This window comes from Thermobia domestica, chromosome 10 (genome assembly GCF_964235325.1).
Source record: "Thermobia domestica chromosome 10, izTheDome1.hap1.1, whole genome shotgun sequence".
Lineage (NCBI taxonomy): Eukaryota > Metazoa > Arthropoda > Insecta > Zygentoma > Lepismatidae > Thermobia > Thermobia domestica.
In genome coordinates, this window is record NC_137463.1 from 17,313,788 (window position 1) to 17,336,492 (window position 22,705).

The following is a 22,705-nucleotide window of genomic DNA, read 5'->3' on the forward strand; positions in this document are numbered from 1 at the left end:
GCCGGTACTGTTGGACATACTGTTTGAATTTTCATGGCTTTCCCTAGTCCCATCATATGAATTAAGGATAATGCTTTTATCAGAAGCTTTGTCCACTTTTTCATTTCTTATCCCACAAAATATTTAAAATGCGATGGCCTTCGTTGATATGAAGTCCAGAAATACATTTAAATAACATAATAAAATAAAATTATATATTTATCGAATTGTTTCATTAAACATATGTGCACTTAATTGGACGTTAAAGTAAGTAAGTAAAAAAAAAAAAAAAAAAAAAAAAAAAAAAAAAAAAAAAAGAAGTCGTTCGTGTTTCCACTCATGAAAATTATGACTTCGCATTATTAGCGCATTAAGCTTATGTGAGAAAATATTTTTGAGAAAAATTACAGCGAAAGATGTAAAATGCGAAATAAATTAACAGTACGAATTATAGGTTATAGGCTAAATTTCAGAGAGACGCCCATGGACTCCCCGGGGATCGTGGACCCCAGGTTAAGAATTCCTGCTTTATTGTAAATGGTTATATTTTAAATAGAAATAGCGAAAGACTAAACAGAATTGATATCGCCGTCCATTAGCTCCAGTGTTTTCTTTCAATCCTTCAGGTTCATTGGCTTGTCCCATGTCCTCTTCAGATCCATTTTCATCTTAAGCCTGTTTTAGCTGATTTCTTATTCAACTGCATTCAGGAATACCAAAGGATTCTTCATTTTTTTTTTTTTTCTAATGGTTGAAAATGCAGATACTTTTACTTGTGGCAACATGTATTTACTAAACATGATTGAAGAATTTTTTGTGATGTCTACAAATGCTGACAAAGAATCATCCCTTTTTAAAAATCATCTTCCACATCATCCATTTTAATACGTTTATTTAAATTACGTAAACATCTGACAGACTACTTCCTTGGCCGTCTAGGCGCGGAGTGGAGAAACTCTGTGAGCATGCTCATGTTATTTAGGAGTAAGTTCTCACAACTATGGTAGTTTTTATTCATACGAAATTTGAGAGTTTGCTTATAAAACAGAGCTTGCTCACCTCACTCATGAGCAAAGTTAGCAGTCAAGACTCCGTTTTATTCATAAGACACATTGTGTGTAATCAGAACAAAAATGTAAGAACATAAAAAAAAGCTGCCCACAGCAAAGAAAGAATAATCTCACCGTACAACGCTACGAAGCACAGTGAGCTTCTGCTGGGTTAGGGAAAATTGTACGTGGCATGCTAATGATTGACATCATTAGCCTCCTCCCACACTTTTATGGCGAGAATGGCGTCTGACCCCATTACGTGGATTTTGCATGTAAAATTTGCAATTTAACCAAACAATGTTAAGATTTTATTGTTTGTCGGTACTGTATTTTCATAAATGTTGATTTTAATAGTCACTTTAAAGCAAGGAATGCTTTTGTGGGCACACTGTATTGTATCTACGTATGATTCAATTCCACTCAAATTGGACCACTTTTTCTCCAAGTCAGGAACTAACACGTACATATGTAGGTAAGACGCATACTTTTGATAGAACTGGGCACCCACACCCGTTTAAAGCCTCTATTCGTTGGTAGCATAAGACCGATGTTTGTTTGAACACTACCTACTAGGGCATCTGAAAGGGAGATTAATACATACAAAAACGACGCAATCCTTAACTTACTTTCAACAGCCCTGTATTTGTACACTTACGTAGAATTAATTACATACATTTCAGTGACGTTGCTTCTTCAACTCCTATATCTGCAGCTATGACATTTTTTTCTGAATAGCGAAGTTTGTACGCTATCAAATAATGTGTAAGATGACGATACGAACTTAAAATTCTGAACATCCTGCATTTACACTTAAATCAAAACAGGCAAGTTATAAACTCATTTTTAAAAAGAACAACATAAATTATTGGCACAATCGATTTTTGCATTTTATTTTTTTAAAATTTCAAGTGATGTCCTATAAAATGTACATTTAATATATTAAAGCAGAAGGCACTTTTTCTCGAATGTTCATTAAGGATAGTTAAGACACAAAGGAAATATCTACTAAAACTCCAACATCTGACAACTTCGCATAGGCTTTGAAAAATGGCAATTCATTTTCATAAGTGGCTTTCTCTTCTTGCTTCTTTCTCTAGGTATTCACAATTTGAATTGAATAACATTTTTAAACAAACCAACCATCCTGAAATGTTGCTTCTTTCTGCACAGAATTTTTCACACCCATACCACACCAGGTTTTCACAAATATATTTACATTCACATACACACACACACACACACACATATTTTTACATTTCTACCTTTTATAGGTAGAAAAAAAATACTACAAAGAGAGAGCAATAATAAATTTCGTTCCTTCCACGTTTTTATAGATTATCAAGGGTTTTTCCTCCTCTTAAAAGATGCAATAACTTAGTTGATTGATTATCCTAGCCTCTTTGTTACAAATTCTGAGAAAAAAAAAAAAATTACACATGAACACATTGTTTTTAAGAAAAAAAAAGTCCCTGGAAGGCTGTGCCATGTTCAAAACACTGTTAAGTATATTCTAAGTCAATTGACGAGAACTTTAGTAAATATAATAAAGTACTTACTTCTTTACATTTCTTTTGAACAGTCTTTGAAGTACTTTCAGCTTCTACATAAACAAGAAAAAAATAAGTTTGTACATGGCAAGTAAATTTTTCCTACCTTCACTGAGTTCCCCCAAATTAATTTTAATGGAAAATATAATTTTCCATTGTCAACACATTTGGTCCGCGCACGCATACACACACACATATATATATATTTATATATGTATTTTCGTAACACTCAAACCCTATCATACATTGGACCAAAAAAATTTACACGCTTTTACAGAAACATTTGTATTAACAGAAGACTAGAGGGAAGTAAGATGTACATTTCTATATATATATATACTTTATATTCTTAAGGAAAATATATAATAGAGTAGCCTGGCTAGGTTGTACTCATGAGAGGCCATTTGTTAACTGTCTGACATGACTATATGTATACGTAATCTATATATATATATTTCCGAAATATTTAGTAACAATCATATCAACAACATATTACAATACCTGAAATTGAACAACTAACATGTGCTGGACTTTTTTATTATTATATTATTAAAAATCGTCTTTAACATAGTTCATATTTTTATGTTATGTAAAACTGCAACCAGAAGACATTCTTCAGTATTTCTTAGAATAATACATTACTCAAAAACGTATTACAATAAGACTGGTGAGGAAAAATTCTACCAAAGAGTGATCCGATAGGGTTGATGATTCAGGGTGATAAGTGGCAATACTTCTCACCTCAACACTGGTGAACCTACTTCAAGTTTATTAGATAGTTTTAAAGCATATTTATAGCAACGTTCTTTTTATACTTTAACAATAACTGATAGTTCTTTAATTACTGTTATTTCAAATAATTATTCGCAATAAACAATCGATGTCTTTGTACGTGGTAACTACGAAAGCGTAACTGACTATTGCACTTAAGCGTTTTGAACTCTCCATGTGAAATACTATTAAAAAATTAAATGTGACTACAACAGAAAAGGCTGTCAGTAAAACTGATAATTATTTACAATTATCAATATACTAAAAATATTTACTCGACAGAAACTATTTCGGTTATTCGAACACAGAAAATGCAGAATATACATGTACATACACACACAACTGACTTCACAGACTGATACACATTAGGTTAAGATTATTCGCTACTTAACATCTTAATTGAAGTTTCCTTCATTACTACTTGCTAGCTTTGTGAAGCTCCTTGAACTGTTTAAAAATGTTTCTGAACAAAAGTAGCAGATCGCAAGCGAAAAGTTTTCAGAAGCCTATTTCTTGATTTATAAATTACAAAATGAAATAAAAACATCAGGCATTTTTGAAAATTAAAAATACATGGATTATTATTATTTCCTCATAAATACGTGCCTTAAAATCATCTCTTGTGTTTTCAGAGTTCTCAACATTTGTCTTATATTTGCCTTTTCCGCCATATTCACGGATCTTCTCAGTGCTAGAAGATCCACGATGGTGCTGGACCATCAACCCTATTGCGGACAGTCTGAAAAAAAACATGCAATACAAACCAGTCTGAACTGTTATCAAGAAATGTCAACAAGTTCTTCCAACAAAGAGCTATACACAAAACTTCCAAACGGATTCCTGTTTTTTTTTCTTTCATTTTTTAAAAAAGGGAGGAAAAATTGGTTTGGTGTACATTTAAAAATCCTATAATACAATCTAATTACAAAAAAAAGAAGCACTGTTCATACTAAGAAGGGTCTAATTTACAAGTATTTTGGACACTCAATTCGCAAACCATCTCGTGTTCTACACCAAGAACAATAAATTTAATTTCATTAATAAATTACAATTCTTTACAACACATCCTTACACACACGCGCTCATCACTGTGCCTGAGGCTGATTCGTGAACTTCCACAGTTCAGTTGGAAACATACAACAACAACAAGTAGTCCTTTTTTTCCTTATCATTTCGACAACTTACTAATTACTCTAATCAAGGCACCATTCTCATCTTTTAACCGCTGGTTTTCGGATTTCAATTGTTCCATTTGCTGAAAGAAAGAATTACACAATACGTTAGTATCTTTTAAAAGACAGGCGAGAATTATATATATGCACACAAAAATTGAGTAGTTTTTAAATACTAGGTTATTGTTCTGAGTATACACGGCGAAAAACGGTATTTAAAAACATTACAACAATGTAAAGATTTCGTTAGGTTTTCTGAGAGATACTGAATCTGAGAAAATTAGGAGCAAAAATTAACTTCAACATATCGATACTTAATAAGCGTGATGCTTTGAGAATGTAGCATTTCGTAACATGCATACACATCAAGCATACATACACATTACCGTATGGTACAGTCAGCGACAAAAGAAAATGTAATATTGTATATTCAGTTCTTTTCTTTTCTCCAAGACTTTTCTTTTGCATATTTAAATTTGACTCAGATACTAAATTAAGTTTGTTTTTCATAGTATGTCTGGTTCCAGGTTCAATTTTCTGTGTATACTGAAACTATGATTGGGGCATAACCAAGAAATTTCAATGATAAGTAACTACGTTTGGGTCCGAAAGTTCGATAAGCGTGTAAAACTCGTAGTATGAATTTGCTTGTGTAAGCAGACTCAAACGATTTTCGAAAGTAATATCTATTTCTACATTGAGGTGTTAAGTGTTTACAATATTTGTATAATAACCATACAAAATATTAATTATTCTATATTAATGATGGATATATATTAATGCATGAATTAAAATAACTTCTTATTGGTGCTGGTGTTAATTATGCCTTTAGAAAGAATAAATAATTCGAATCAATTGCTTAACAAATTGAATTCCAAGCCTGAGCTAGACTTAGGTGGCATAAAGTGTTCGCGCATCCCATCCCATACGATAATTCGAGGATCCATTTCGTAACGTTTTAGATCATATATACGACCCTGAGTCGGTTTTGGTGCCGTGGAAATGTTCATCATTCCTTTCTCTTTGCCTTATGTGGTTGCTATTTCTACCTAGTGACTGGTTAGGAAACTACAGATTGTGTATTGTATATTGTTTCAACGTTTTGAGAGAGATTTTCCAGACAAATCTAAACATTCTATTGCCAAAGTTTCCAAATTCCCCTGTTTTCCAGGATGTTTCAGATTGTACCACACAAAGACTAACTATATGTAAATATTGTTGCACATGTTGATGCAGATTTTTTGAAATCATAATTCAATGTTCTTGAAATAAATTTCTAAATTACAAATACTGATGCTGAATGTTATTTTTTATATGTTAAGATGTTTACGTTATTTGAAAAACCTATAGGTAGTGAACATTGAAACACCTGCGCAAATAGCATAGGATATTTGCGAGCCTCACCAGAGCCATCTGGTAATTTATATCGTACTTTTGGGTAATGAGTTACGTGTGCAGGTCCTTGATAGTCACTCCAGTAGAACGTCAAATCGCGTGTGTAGAATGGTATCATAAGGACACATATAACAGGCGCATCTGTGTACAAAACTGCAACACTGTGTAGTCTCTCGAGCTACCGTATCCAAAGTGGTGTGTGCATATGGACAAGAAGGACGAACCATATCCAGGAGGAGCGACAGCAGGGGAAAACGGAAAAGTTGTCTGAAATGGACGTCACGACACTGACTAGAATTGTTGCACGGAAACGGAAAACCAGCGCATCGGCAATCACCACAGAAGTGAATACACACCTCACAGAACCAATGTGAACAAAAACAGTCCACTGATAACTGCATAAGGCCAATATCTATGGCACGGTTGCGATAGCACAAATACCGCAAAGCGGGTTCAGTTGTGCCAGAAGCATAAACCCTGGACACTGGATGACCTAAAATGTGTTATATTCTCGGATGAGTTTAGCTACACTGTTTTCCCAAACCGAGCGTGTTCGTCTGAAGATGCCCCTCCGATGCTACAACCAGACTACTTGATACCCACAGTCAAACATGAAGGCGGCCCCGTGATGGCTTAGGGTATAATATGGTGGCATACTTTGGGCCCTATCATTGCTCTAGAGGGTTGTGTCACTGCCAAGGACTACCGGACCATTCTGGAGAATCATATGGTTCGAACTCTTCCCAGACGGTGGTATAGTCCGCAGCAAAAAACCTGCAACATGAGCATGTAAGTTTATTGTGAAGCGACGAAGTCTTTTGATCCAAAGTAAGAGTGCAGGGGAGGACGCCGAGGTTTCTCCTGGCGTGATTCGTGCCACTTAGACGTTATGTTGATTCCCTGCGCTGTTAGGGGGTTCCACAATAAAAACTTACATGCTCATGTTGCAAGTTTTTTTGCTGCGCACTGTACAATATTCCATGATAACTGTCCGCCATTCTCCCTAAACTTGTCAGAGTGGTTCGATTAGCATGACAGTAGAACATCTGCAATCGCCCGCATTATCACTGGATCTTAATATTATTGAGCTTGTTGGAGACTTGTTAGAGGATCGAGTGAAGAAAAGTTTCCCTCCATCACATGCACGTGCTGAACTTGTCACTGCGCTTTAAGAGGAATGGCTGAAAATCCCTCTGCAAATGGTGCAGGACCTCTTATCAATTCTTCCCACGTCGTGTTGCTGCTGTACTGGCAAATACAAACGAACGCTTTGTGTCAAGTGTTTCAGTTTCAATGTCCACTACCTGTACTTTTAAAATATACCTAAAAACTTTGTTTCTACACCCAATTAGTGAATCAATACTAGGTTCTCAAAGTACATAAAAATTATATTTGCTGCACAATCTAGCAACATAACAAGCTCAATGGTCTTGTGACGGAAAGAAAGGAAGTTACTAGAAGCAACTGGTTATCTGTAATGCACCTTTTTTGTAAAATGGTTGTTCATGTCGAAGGAAAATGAACGAAACGATGTGCAGATTCCAGGAAAGAGGAAAGAACCTTTAGCCTTTGAAAGAGTTACACATTCATAGTTTGAACATAAATACTCATCAAAAGCAACAGTGTTTTTAGTTATTACAATGTAATTAATTCCCATACAACCAATCTTCACTAAAACTTTTGTGAGTCAAGTCCAGAGAAAGTTGCAAGGAAGGATTGGGTAAAAGTTCATAATAATTCAAAGTAAATAGTACTGATAACACTTCCGAAAGTAAAATATTTGAGTCAAGAAATTAATCTACTTCAGACAAAGAAACATGTGTCAGTACTACCCAGAATTAATCTGTATTATTCCGATGCTATTCTAAAAGTACAGAGGGAGAGAGAAAGAAGTAAGATATTCTATACACGAGGGCGAATATCTGTAGCTTTGATATAAATTGGATAACAGTGGTTTTTGTATTGTTTTCAACTGATAAGATTCTAACAAGGACTTCAACATTTGTTAGGTTTAGAACCAACCGACCAAGTTGGAAGCCAGATGATGGAAGTTGTTGAATAGTGCAAGACAATTATTTTTACAGATTCCTCATAGTGGTGTTGGAATATCCTCTATGAAAATAAAACGTAAGATGCATCAATCAAAGAGACGGAATTGACTGATTATTGTGTTTTAAAGATGATCACAATGAAAGTGTATTGTATTGTCTAGCTGCCGCACAATCGAAACACTTTAATTATTCTTGTCCACTGAGGATAATATGGAAATAATATTCTTGCCAATATCTAATGAGAGAGTAAGAATTATTAAATTACATGAAAAAATTTTAAAAAATGTTATAATCTAGGGAGAATAGCACGGGGGTTCACAAACGCAACAGCTCGAAACTAATGGACAACTCCATAACGCAAAGCAGCAAAAATTTCGGAAGGATAAGCACTATGGTAAACCAGAAGCAGATGTATTACATGCGATAACTGTTGGACAACAGAAGAAAATTTAAGATAGAAAAGGATCAAGAGCGTGTAAAGGTAAACCCAGATTTGAAGAAAAGTACACAGAGGAAATTTCGAGGGGAAAAAAGTCAGAGTGGAATACCTCTTTGTTTTGAATGCCCCCTTGTGGCATACACAACGTGTTTTTGTTATGGTGTGTGTAATAAATAACGCACACAGTGAAAAATTGGAGGGATTCGAATTTTATATCCCCGACATACCGAGTTGGTGCGTTAACCACTACAACACCCAGTACGTCTCCCAGAACAGCCAAACACCCTCTCACTACTGTAGTCGGTACTCTTTACTCAGACCACATGGCTTGTATCACAGCCTAGCTACTGTGCTTGGACAATCCACTGTCAATATATTGAGATCACCTATTGATAGTTGTGATTTCATATATTAATGAAAGGAGGGATCAACTGATTCAAACTTATATTTACAAACCAAATCCTCTGCAGAAACGAAATTCAATAGCATACAAAGAGTGAAACAAACGACCAGAACAAAAAGTACCACACTAACTTAACGTATGAATTCAGGTGGCACGCAGATCTAAAACCTTACTGCACGCAATTGACATTATTTTTTTCTAAAGGTAACTTTTATACAATAATATTTAAAAGGAAAAAAATCTAAAAATCAACACACACACACAATGGTAACATATTACACTCATACAACACGTGCGAAATTACAAAATGAGAATATGGAACAATACATTTGAACTTAAGTCACTGTGTACATTGAACAGGGTTCTCCGATCAAACAAATGCAAGCCAATACACAAAAGAAGATACCTATGACTAACACGGAAACACAAAATTCAACATAATCACTATAGTAGATTCATACTTATCTCAGTGGGTATAAGTATGTTCATTTTCAATCTGTACCAAAGTGTTATACTCGCATGTTTAGCTTATCATAAGAAACTTTCTTCTAGAAGTACAAATGTATTCACAGATTTCTTTATATAATACTAAAACACCACAGTCACTATATTTTGAACACACTGGGTCAATACTTAGTGGCATATTAACAATATAACAGATACCACGAAGATCTGAACGAAGACATTTGGAAAGCAAAATTACTGATTATCGGGCAACAATAACATATAATTGTAAATGATTTCTTTTGAGATTCAAGAGTACTTTTTACACCGTAATTTAATAACTTATAAATAAATGCTAGTGTAATAAAGGAAATTACTTATTTTTTGTGAACGTGAAAAACAGATATCAAGCTATCTTAAGAGACAATAATACCTTGTGGAGAACTGAAAAAGAAAAGGACAAGTTTTTAACAGGAAGTTCAGCCAATTTTTATGTGCGAGGGGCCGTCCATCTTTCGCACACTACTTGTAGTTTGTTTTCATGTAGAATACAAGCAATAAATGGTATGCAAAAGATTTACGGTAAGGGACTATATTTTCCAACATATTCGCTAAAAGGATTTAAGCACTTGTCATAGCGTGATACCAGTGTTTCTATACGATCATTATATAATTGCCCTGCTATATATTGTACCTCTTATCTCTATCTGTAAAATTAGCTTACAATTGAGATCTTCATCTGAAGAAGAACAAAGAAGAAAGAACGTGTTTGCTTTCACGCATCATCTCCTTTAGTTCTTGTCTAGTTATTTACAGGGCGATGTTGCCAAGACTTATCATTTTATTTTTCATTAATTTGTAAGAACAATTTGCTAAAATATGGGGGTCGTGGAAATCAAATTCTCAGTCAGACTGGAGTTATGAAGAAGCATCTATTCTGAAGAGACTTTTAATAAGTTTAAAAGAAATTGTTCAGTACAAACATGAAAATATTGCGTTACAAGCTCCTGTTTGCAGATGCTGACAAAGTGGAGTGGGGCATAAAAAACTAGTGAGTTTTGATTTAAAATAAATGTTATCTGCGATAAATAGTACGTTCAATCAGCGACAAAAGATTTGAAATGCAGGACGACTACACTCTGTTGCCGCCAAAGTATTCAAAGTGTCTTTGAAATCATTAACAAGGGAAAAATGCTTTCTGGACACGACTTTTCAACTTCCGAAATCACAAACCTTATCACACTCCGCACCTCACAGTCATCAGGATTCTCAATTTTGTCGCACACGTTCAGTGCGCACAACTCGACAACATTCGTTTATGTCCATGTCTGCACTGTCTAGCTCAGGGCGAAAAATTTCAAAGTCAGACGCACTAGCCAATCCAAAACTTATGGTCGCCAGTATTTCATACAAATTACTAGAGCCCCCCCCCCCTCCTCTCCCACCAAAGCCTTTGGTTTGACAAACAAGGAGATTATATCAGGGGATAAAATTTCAAACCAGACAATTAGATTCAATAAATGTTAAAAATTATCTTACCTTAAGACTTCACTTCACTTTCAATGTGCGTTGTGAAGACTTCACATTCCGTGTTTTTCACACTTACTAACAATTACACAGCCACACATACACAAAATAAATAAATAAAAGTTCTGTGCATCAGACTCCAAAGTATGGTTTCGATGTATTTTGTTACGCCGAATCCAAATTTCGAAACCCCAGGACGATTGACCATGTTTATGGGCGAAAAGCGTATTTCCTCCCTATCCAAAATCGGTTAAGTTTTTCGTTCATAAAAAATTGACACGATCGATCGTCTTGAGGTTTCGAAATTTGGATTTGGCGTAACAAAATACATGGAATCCATATCCCGGAGTCCGATGCACAGAACTCTTTATTTATTTGTGTGTGTGGCTGTGTTATTTTCGTGCGAAACAGAAACTGTGCAGCACTGTGATTTTAGGCAGAAACCATTGCTACTGAACACTGGTCGCCAGTTTTAATATTCTACTCGCCAGTAGCGACCTGGCGACCGGAAATTTTGTGCCCTGGTCTAGCTCCTTTGTTTAAACTGAAGGGTCGTAGGTGAAGCTAGCTGTGTGCTACATTTTAATGTTCTTTCTTTTCGGAAGCATTCTCGCACTGCTGATGAACTTAAACACGCTCTCACAAATGGTTTAGGTTCATCTATTTGCAGCTTTAAAAAAATCACGCTACGTAAGAGCTTAAATGTATACCCCGTTACTTTCTGTACCGTAAATTTTTGCACACATCATTTATCGTTTGTGATTCCCACTATTTTTTTTTAATGACTCGTGAATGGACAATGGCCATTGTACAAAATACCACTTGGCATATATACTTCAACATATCTATCAGATATAACGTAATTAATCTAATGTTTTACATTGTTTCCTTCAAATTTCGGAAAATTTTGTTAACATTTTATGAAATATACGCAAAAATTTCCAAAATTTAAAATAAACAATGTGCAAGTACACATTAATTATGTTATCATTTCACAGACATATTGAATATAAACGTTTAGCAACATTTGCAAAAATGATAGTTTTATTTTCACCAATAAAAATAGTTCAGCCTACTGTTACAAAAATGGCAGTATAATATGTACACCATACGAAGGAGTTTGGTTTGTATAGTGGGACATTTTCTCAATACTGAAATGCCAAAGTGTTAGTGGATTTCTATTTTTTCCAGTTTTAGAAGAATTACAGTGGAGATAAATACTTTTTTTTGGGGGGGCTTAAATGACTGCAGAAAAGTTTCTAGTTATCTGTTACCGTTTATACTCTATAGCGATAAACGTTAAATATCGGAAGTGGTTGATTTCTGCCTCTTCCGGTTTGAATAGGAGATTATGAGAGAACATGATAGCTATTCTAAGAACACTTCTCGATATATCTTTTTTTAGTTTTTGCTCTATGTAGATCAATATTGAAGAAAGAAGTTGGAGTGGATTTCCACCATTTCTGGTTTTGATAGGGAGATTAAATATATTCTTGGGACTTTAACCCATTATGTTCCAGTGACATCCAGGCGGATGTCATAAAATACCCTGTTGCAAAATATTCCTTTATTAAGGGTCATATTAATCCTGGAGGTGATGAAATTTTTTAGTGAATGCAAGGCAGGAGTTAATTCTACTGTTTCTCCTTGGGTGACAGCACTTTACTGACAAAAAAGAAATAAAACTGTTTTGTCTCAGTAGATAGCAGGCCTATGAGAGCATTCAATTATGACACATATTTGTTTGTTTTGACGATAAGTAACTGGCAACTTCGAGATCGGAAAGAAGAAAAGAAGATAAAACTTTGTCTTTGATCTTAGATAAGTATCGTCAACGTGAAGCAGCATAAAATTCCTTCAGAACATCAAAATTTCCCTTTTCCAGCCCAAATGTTCTACAATGCAAATATTTTTTATCAGTAATGTGAATGCTCTCCTCGCGCGTGCATGTGTGTATGTGTGCGCGTGAGTGAGCGATTGTACAAAAATGCTATTAATTGAACTTTATACAACAACTGTCCTATATAACGGTCTAAACAGTCCTTTTAACAGTAAATGAAAACTTGGTATTACAACACGCACATAGGAAAATGACACCAGAAACGCAAGGGGTTAATTGACTGCAGAAAACAGCTTCTCGCTTTCTATTATTGCTTTTGTTTAAAATGGAACCTTTCGTCCAATGAACTCCATTCTCAACTTTTGACTTCTACATTTTGTCCAAAATTGATTGAGTAGTTCTTCAGATTTTTTTCTCTCCTGGCGGACAGATAGAGTAATAAACCAAACTCCTTTAACACAACCTCTTTCTGTTGCAGTTCTCTCCGAAATCTTGTTTGCTGACTCTTCAATAAAGTAACAAAGTGAATTCTTTGGTTTTGACAGAAACAATATTGTTTTTTCACTTAAAACGAAATAAAACAAAGTACAAAATCAAGTCATTAATACAAACAACCAACATATTAAAATACAAATGGTGTTAATTACAATTACATACATTGAATAGAATAAAAAAGTAATATAATTCTTATAAACACTAGCTAACAAACTGAGAATAATAACATTTCACTATTAAGCATTTTAGATCTAAGAAATCGCATGCATCGATCAATGCTTAGTATTTGCAGCTTGTTCAACTATCAGGCGACTAAATAAGAGAAAATATTCTTGGGGCGGGAGCTGTCGCTGAAGGACTGATTCTTACGAACAAGTTAAGACTTTGAAGCGCTTGAGGTATAAAAATGGAAGTGTATTAAAGAGATGACTATAGTATTAATTTGCCACTACTTGAGAAAGTATTGAACTTTCGATTATTTGGGAGTTTAGAATTAATTAAAAAAAAAAAAAAAAAAAAAAAAGTCATGCACATTTCCTTGAATTCGATGCAGTACAGACAGCATGCAGAGAGCCGGTAGGTTACCTATTTTGTGGCATTGGTAGAATTGGTGAGTTTCGACACCACCCGAGTCAAGGCCCGGTTTTCAGCTTTCAATTTTTCATTTTCAGCTTTGAGTTTTTGCAATTGCTGAAAATAAACAACATTTATTTGAAAATAATTCTCTCAACCTAACCCTCCCAAGAGACCAGTGCACAGGTGTGTTAGTCAATAAACGGATGTTGTTCTGTGGAATAGCAAAATGAAAGAAAGATTATTTATCAACAAAAGAGAAGCCTGAAGCGAAAGCTACTGGAAATATAAAAGTATCTCTAAAAAATAAAAATACAGCGGAAAAAGTGAACACTCATTCAATGAAGACACAGCTAAAGGCATCAGAGTTTACTTGCAGCTGTTTACGCCAATCTGAATAAATATAGGAATGAACAAGTTAATATATCTCGAACCGCAGATACATGTGCGGTTTATGGAAGTACAAAAAGTATTTTGGATTATGTTAAGTTCCAGATGTCAAACTACTGGAAAAATAAGGACTTCTTTTTTTGTGGCTTCATTCCGGTGTCAACTGCAAGTAAGTTTCGAAAGTGAAACTGCGCTGTCACTTGGACCACAATCATTCCTTTACAAAGCATACAAGTAAAATAAGCAGGCCATGACTCCAGTGGGCGCAAGACAAGTAAAAGAAATACTACAAGAAATTGAGATAAAATAAGAAGTGAGAAAAAGCACCCCCAAAATGTAGCACGTCACTGAAAAAAAAAACTACAATAGCAGCACACGTTGAATAAAATCACACTGTGCAGTTATAGAATTTTCCCAATACCAATTGAAAAACTGATATTCTATTAAAACTAAGTAAGTGATGTATTAGCTATTCAGTAATTCAAAAAACCACAATGCACAATAACAAATTAAAATATGACACTCTACACTCTAAGTAGATCTTGAAAAGTACACTAGTTTCACCAAAAGAAAGAAACGTACATATGTTTCTACAGAAAAAAAAAAAAAAAACTATTTTACACATAAACTAACTACTACATTAATGAATGTTAAGTCCTTGTATTATTTAGCATTTATAACTCTTTCCCGACACTTACTATGTTTCTATTCACGTACACTCTAAACTGGAGGATTTGAAAGAATGCAAGATCTACAATATTAAAGTGATTAACCGGCACGATTTAAACACCGTTTCAAAATATTAGTATATCAAGTTTAGTGTTAAGTTTCAGCCCCCCCCCCCCTCCCTCCCCAAATTCATTTCTATTTTGTACGAATTATTAAAGGCTGTTATATTGAATTCTCTTCTGACTTGCGCAGTTTGCACGCGATCATCCATCCGAAGCTTGAGCCAAATAACGTTACATGTGTGAGTTTTGAATTTTAAACAGACAACAAATGGTAATGTCATTAATAGTACAATTATCTAAATTCCTTCTTACTTTCTTCAAACTTGTACAATTTCTTGATTTTTTTTTTTTCGTTTACGTCCAAAATACAACTCTATTTTCATGTATGTTATTACTTAGGAGCCTGGCATACTAAAAATAATACAAAATTTACCATTTTTCTTTTGCTTGTTTTTCATAAGTGAAAGGAGATAATGAAACGCAACTCACCACAATCATAGATAATGTTATTCTACAACAGAAAATATGAACCTGAAGAATTTTTAGTGTTGCCATCCGTAGAAATTACAGTATTGCCAGAATAACAATTTCCCCAAAATCTAAGTTAAGGCAGCGATTCGAGGAACGAACTCCACCGCATTTGATTACGTATCATGTTTTGGATTCCTGTGAACTATTTTATAAATAACTTTACTGTTTAATTTGATTAACTGTATGTTGAAACTATTTTGTTTATTACAAACTAAACACAACCATTATTTAAAAACTAGTTCACAAGATACCAAAATATGATACGTAATTAAATGAAGTTGAGTTTGTTCCTCCAGTCGCTGCCTTAACTTAGATTTTGGGAGACATGTTATTCTAGCAATACTAAAAATTCTTCAGATTCATATTTTCTGTCGTAGAATAACATTCTGGTGAGTTGCATTTTATTATCTTCTTTCACTTATGAAAAACAAGCAAAAGAAAAATGGTAAATTTTGTATTATTTTTAGTAAGTCAGGCTCTTAATGTCTCTGAACAATTTATTGCCAAACAGTGACTGAGAATGTTAGTAGAAATGTACCGTATTTCTTGTAACCCAATCCCTCGAGAATCAAATCTCAAAATGAAAACTGGAATTTATTAATACAGCATACTGAATATCTATATCTATATCTATATATATATATATATATATATATATATATATATATATATATATATATATATATATATATATATATATATTTTACTATTTAATTGTTTAGTATCATCATCAGAATCAGATGATTCCGGTTCATCTTAGCCACTTTTTTGTCACTGTCTTCGTACAGAGAATCTGTTCCGTCAAGCGCATTCGAGATCAAATGACTTTCTTTCGAGTCTACAAATCCATTATAATTTGAAGAAATGTCATTACATTATAGCACTGAGTTTACACAATGACGAAAACTTACTTATGGCAACTTCTGTCGATATTTCTTTAACTCTTGCGTCAATAATGAGTGTTGTCTACTCTATCGGCCGTTTTAACGATACAGATTCTAAGCCAAGAGAAAGGTGATAATAAATAAATAAAAAAAAAAAAGGATTACAATCAGATAAATACGGTACACAGCTTTTGTTTACCTGCTCTAATGTTACTTAAGTCTTGAGAAAAGTGATTGTTAGATTTCATTGCTGGTGCGTGTCGATTCACCTTTCTGCAAAGTTACTTCGATTGAATAAGCAAACGCTAATGCATTATTCGATGTTTAGATTTCAGACAACCAAGTGAACGTCTTACGTGATTAAATGACGTGTGATAAGAAAAAAGTCTACCATACCGTATATTTGCACCGAATCTATTCTTAAATCAAATAGTTTCTCTAAACCTTCACAAAATTACAGTCGGGCGAAATGGGCAATCCAGATGTACCTTACGAAATCTGAATTTATTTCATGTCGATTAAGATCTGTAGAAAGACATGATGATATAAAGTTTCAGACACTGGTAAAATGTATATTTGTATTTTTGTATTTCCGAATTCTAGGTACTCATACAACTCGTAATCACTAATTATAATAAACAGAAATCAGTGTATTCTATATTGGGGTGAGTTCTTAGTAAAAACAACACTAACACTTACTTTCAATTCCTCCTCCATCTCTGAAAGTTTCCTTTCCATTGCTCTCCTCTCACGCTTTTCAGCTTCTGATAATGAATTTCTCGTGCTCTGCGAAAGAAAGCAAAGAAATACATTAAAATTACACAACATACACGCCATTAGGATAGTTTGTTTCACATGATTCGATCAATAACTAAGTTTCAGGAAATATATGTCGCAAAAATCAAACGAATACATCCGATTTTTCTCCCTAAATATTTTCTGATGGTCAGTATGGAATATTTGATAAAATCTGCATTTCGGAAAGATTTAGCGAGTTATGAAGTTTTTGAACTGTTTCAATAACACAATTTAATAACATATTTTCTAAAATCGTACATGAAGACGAAGAGGTGAGCGGAAGATAGTGCAGCATGCAAGCTTCTCAGTTGCAGCAAGTAACCTGCCAATAATGGCAGAACACCTATGATGATAATGATGATGATTTTCTAATAGCATCACAGTTATGTACAAGAACGCTTTATGTTTAATAAGAAATGAACATCAATCTTCGGACTCTACCACTCACTATTTATTTTAATTTTCGACCTTTGTCGTAATCTTATGTCACATTAAAAAAGGAACAGGCAGAACAAAAAATGTGAAACGAATCGTGATTGACGTAGCATCTACATGCGACATAAATCGAAAATTGAAAATAAAATGAAATCTTTTAGTTCAACGTCCCACGTTTATGCTCCTTAGGCTAAGGGAGATGGATGATTAAGACGAGTGGTGGAATAAAAATGTCGGAGGAAATGGGAGTACCTTGAGAAAACCCACAGAAACTCTTGTCCATCACAAACTTACATGGCCGGGGATCGAACATATCGAAAATTATTGATAAATACAGTATTTTACGATTATAAGTTGATCCCAATCCCCCTGGTTAAAAAATGTCCCTCGGCCTAGAATCGATATCGTTGACACGGTCGGTGAAATAAATGACAATGTTCATCGACGCAATAGGGAAAAGTTCCTAAAAATATCGCTAGAAGTCACCACAAGTAAGTTGTTGCCTAGTCAGTGGATATTCTTCTAACTGTAGTAGATTTTACTTTTTATCAAGAAATGCAGTTTGGATTTACCTACATGAAAACTGTAGAAATGAAATGAGATCTTTCAGTTAAACGTTCCACGATTAAGCACTTTGGGCTGAGGGAGAGGGATAATTAAGGCATGTGATTGATGGAAGAACTGTGGGAATGAGATGTGGGAGGAAATGGGAGTATCCCGAGTAAATGATGTTGTCCATCACAAACTTACTTGACCGGGAATCGAACCAGGACCCTACGCACCAGAGGTAAGCGCTCTGCCACTGTACCCCATGAAAGGCGTAGAAATTTAACAGAATTTAAAAGCATTTAGCAAGAAAATTTATTCCTCATACACTGTACTGCATTATTCGGATCACGAGTGGGCCTTGAAAGATTGTAATGTTAGTCCGTTACACCACATGAGAACTCTTGACCGAGTTTGTGAATGAAGTCAATCCGTTAAGAACTTCATTTCATTTCATTTTTTTCTAGCGGTGGCTATCCATATACCACTCAGGAAATATATGCTGATGTTAGTCTAGGTCTGATAAAGGTGATCTTGCCCTGCCGAAACTGTTACACACTATTGCTATACATCGCTTTTGTTTGGATATACTTTCAGTATGAGAGGGTACATAGTACTTACCACTTCAACTATCCACATAGTCCGTAATGTAAATTTCGGAAGATCCTCTTTACTGTCTTATTTATTTATTCATTCATTTCCGGAAGAACGGCTTACAATAGAATGAATACGATAGTGAATATTAGGGGCGAACATGGTAAGTTCACCTCATATCTGTATTGTTACCAGTCAGATAAGAGTCATATATCCCAGACCATAAACTAAACAAAACGCATTTTAGTTATAATAAAGGTCAGTAGTCAGTTAGGCAATAATACTATTTGATGAGATTATATGTCCATAAGTGCATAAAGATAACTGAAATCATGATATTAATGGTTAAAAACGTTAATGTTTAATACTTATTACATATTATGTAAGGGATTACTTACGTGAGATGATACTTTCTCTAGTTTTGATCGTGCTTCCAACAATTCGTCTTCAGTCTTCCTCAGCTTCTCTCTCAACCTCTCATTTTCCAACAAAGACTCTTCATACAGCTGGAAAAGAAACAAACGTTTTTTAATTCTTAATGGAAAACATGTATAACAATATTTTCGTACTGATATCTAAACAGCACCAGGATAATGAACAAATACCACATCACCAATTGAAATATACTAGGCACAGAAATAATGAAACATACTGTACAATATTATTATATTCTGGTCAAAATTCTTATATTCTCATCTTTTAGGTAAATTTTATTCATTTGTTCGTCTCTTTATTGAAAATAGTGTGTTTACTTTTGATAGATAACACTTTATTTTCACAATGCAAGCTGTTCCAAGTTACAAAAATAAATAAATATATTGTTTACTTGGAATGGAATTTATTTCTCGTTCTAATACTGGTCAGGGATCTTTAAAATAAGTACCTGGGAAAATCTAGTGGGAGTCTGAGTATGATACTGACTGCGTCACATCAAGTGTGCAGTCTTACCTCCACAATGTTCGTAGATTATGATGTATTCCGAATGGGAGACATACTTCACCTTTTATTATACAGAGTGTTTCAAAAAGAGTGACCTGATTTTCAAAGTCCATATGTATTGATAAAAACATACTACACAAATGGGATAAATTGTAAAATACAAAATCTTCAAGTCTTAACTATGCTATTACAAATGCTCTTTGTGTCCACCAGCAGCAGCACCACCACTTCATCGGAAGTGCACGGCCGATCTGGACTCTTACCTTTGCACAAACATCCTGTCTCTTCAAATTGGCGATACCAACGACGATTGTTTTTGGGTGCAGGTGGATCAATGGCAAAACGCCGACGAAAAGCACACTGAACTGTCACTGACTCAAGTCTTTGCAAACTGCAGCACACAAAACGCCTTCTGTTGAGCGGACGGAATCTTACTTCTGACCTACTGCAAACTGAGAAGACGCACTGACTGACATCTAACGGCGATTTTTGGAAACTCGGTCACGCCCATTCAACCAACACTCATTTCCTTCAGGGCATGTTCCATGTTCCGTAATTATTACCGTCCAAAGTTAGGTCACTGTTTTTGAAGCACGGTGTATTGTTAAAAATGCAACACTTAATGACTTGTATTATATTGTTTATTTTGCTAGATAGTAACACTTAACCCTTAAGAGATCCGGGGTTTTTGGGTTATTTTTTAGACTTTCAGTCAAGCAGCTACTGCATCGTCACTATTTATCCTAGGATCATGGTTCATACCTCATTCTCTTCAGAATGGAGGTGGCTTTCAAACGATACCACTTGCATGCTCATATCAGATACCAGGAGCGGGAAAAATGATGTCAAAGGGAAAATTTCGGATGGAATTTTTTTCTCGCACTTTGGGCCCCCCTGGAGCGACCCTGTGTGAACGTAGCCATCTAAAAAAAATCTGATAAATAGTACTTGGTATACTGAATGTGTGTGCCAAATTTCAAGTTTCTATCTTGAATACCATGGGCGGGAGAAATTTTATCAGGAATTCCCACCATGCCCCAAATTACCGTAAAACACCATGATCTCAGGTAAAAAAATTCCTGAGACATACCTAATTACCCTAGGGTCACGTTTCGCCCATCATTCTCTTCAGAATAGAACTGCCTTTCAGACGGTATGACTCACGTGTCTCCATCATGCATCTAAGGCGGGAAAATTAGGAAAAACTGGATTTTTTTGGTCTAGATATCCTTTTTTCAACTTTTAGCCCCCCTGGACCCCCCCCCCTGTTTTAAAGCAGAGATCTGAAAAAAATCTGGTAAATACTACTCGATGGGTTGAATGTTTATGCACAATTCCAATTTTCCAGGTGCAAAAGTAAACCCGCCAAAAAAAAAAAAAAAAAAATATACCGACAATGTCCCATATTCCCGTATACAGAGGGAAATTTTTAAACATTCCCTGAGACATCCCTAATTACCCTAGGGTCATGTTTCGCCCATCATTCACTTCAGAATAGAACTGCCTTTCAGGCGGTACCATTCACTTGTCTCCATCGTGTATCTAAGGCGGGAAAGTTAGGAAAAACGGGATTTTTGGGTAAAAATATCCCTTTTTTCAACTTTTTGACCCTCTGGATCCCCCCCTGTTTTAACGCAGAAATCTGAAGAAAAAATCTGGCAAATACTACTCGGTGGACTGCATGTTTGTGCAAAATTTCAATCTTCTACGTGCAAAAATAAGCCCGCCAAAAATACTTTACATAAACCCCCAAAAAAAGTATTACACGAAAATATAAATTTTAGATTTATGACGTCATCACCTCCTATGTCTCGACACAGGAAGGTGTGAAACCATCCGTAATGTCTTCTGCAATGCCTCTGGACTTAAAAAACAAAAACCCGGACGAAAAAGCTCAAATAGGAGAGAAATAACGCAATGTACCATGAAAAACGCATATGGTACAAATTGTACCATGAGATCCCCAAAGGGTTAATTGATTCATTCGAAAGTTACATATTAAGTTGGCGCGAATGAAAATGTCTAGACCATGTGCGTAGTACCCCCCAGGAAAAAAAGTATTACACTTGGTTAATCAAAATAGTCACCGTTTGCAAATACACACTTTTGCCATCGCTTTGCCTACGGTTAGATCTGTGGCGAAAGAAGTCTTCGACCATGCGCTGCACCGCACGATCTTCAGAGAGGCTCCCCTCCTCAAGAAGTGACTGACATGACGAAAGAGATGTTAGTAAGTGCGATATATATCGGGGGAACACGGAGGATGAGGAAAATTTTCATACTGCAACTCATGGAGAACTTGCACCGTCTTTGCGCGACATACGGGGAAACCTCGTTGTGCAACATGAGGTCACTATGTCTGTTGACCATTGCTTGGTGCTTGCGGAGAAGTTTGGGAAGCATTTCACGGTGTTCAGCAGTGTTATGACTTGCACTCATGGTTCCCATGATAGATCTCTCACCATAGACCACCATAACATCAATACCTTAAGATGGTGGAGAGGTGGTTCAGGAAGCCGCCCTGGATATTGATTATCATAGCAGATCCACTTTTCATCGCAAGTGACAACCGATGCTGGACACTTTACAACGGGTCTAATTCACGGTGTTACCGAGGAGGTCATCTGAACATGATGTTGGTCGGTGCCCATTCTGCAATGCTGTCACCAGAACTAAATTTGAAAAACCAACAGCAAATGATGCGCTCATTTACCACCCACATACAGTTAATATATTCTGCTCCTAAATGTGTAAAGAAAAATTACTGGAAATCGTAAATGGTGCACTTTCATCCGATCCTGTTTAACAACACACTACTTCCTGATTGTGTTGGCACCTCATCCTGTTTGCTAACTGGACATTTCACTCGAACCAACTTAATGCTTTATGACAGGATCTTAGCAACCCATCGTTTGGACTTGGAATAGAACGGTCTACGAAGCAACAAGTGAAGAAAATAAAATGTTCTCATTAAACAAAGGTAGGTAAAGGTTGCACTCCACTTTCCCATAGAAGCTCCGCGGGCTGAGGCGCACGCTCGCCTTCTTCTTCTTCCACGATTTTGTCATTTAAGTAATGTAGTCCAGTAAGTGCCACGCTCTGGTCGCTTATACGCCCAGGCATGAGCGTCTCTGGCATATAAAAATTAGAGGGGGGACGATGACTACTA

At 35.4% G+C, this 22,705-nt stretch overlaps 1 protein-coding gene across 10 annotated transcripts in view; it reads right to left on the reverse strand.

Annotated features, from left to right (window-relative positions):
• Nucleotides 1-1,893: 1,893 nt before the first annotated feature.
• Nucleotides 1,894-22,705, reverse strand: part of Mbs (Myosin binding subunit) — a 284,430-nt gene continuing 263,618 nt past the window's right edge. For 9 of the 10 annotated variants that reach the window (XM_081727797.1, XM_081727795.1, XM_081727802.1 and 6 more), the window contains 4 exons: nucleotides 18,996-19,103; nucleotides 16,924-17,010; nucleotides 13,701-13,805; nucleotides 1,894-4,604 (listed from right to left, as the gene is read on the reverse strand). In XM_081727797.1, coding sequence (XP_081583923.1) covers nucleotides 13,701-13,805; nucleotides 16,924-17,010; nucleotides 18,996-19,103 — 300 coding nt within the window. In that variant the 3' untranslated portion in view covers nucleotides 1,894-4,604. The remainder of the gene's footprint in view (nucleotides 4,605-13,700; nucleotides 13,806-16,923; nucleotides 17,011-18,995; nucleotides 19,104-22,705) is intronic. The other variant, XM_081727798.1, reaches the window with a different exon arrangement.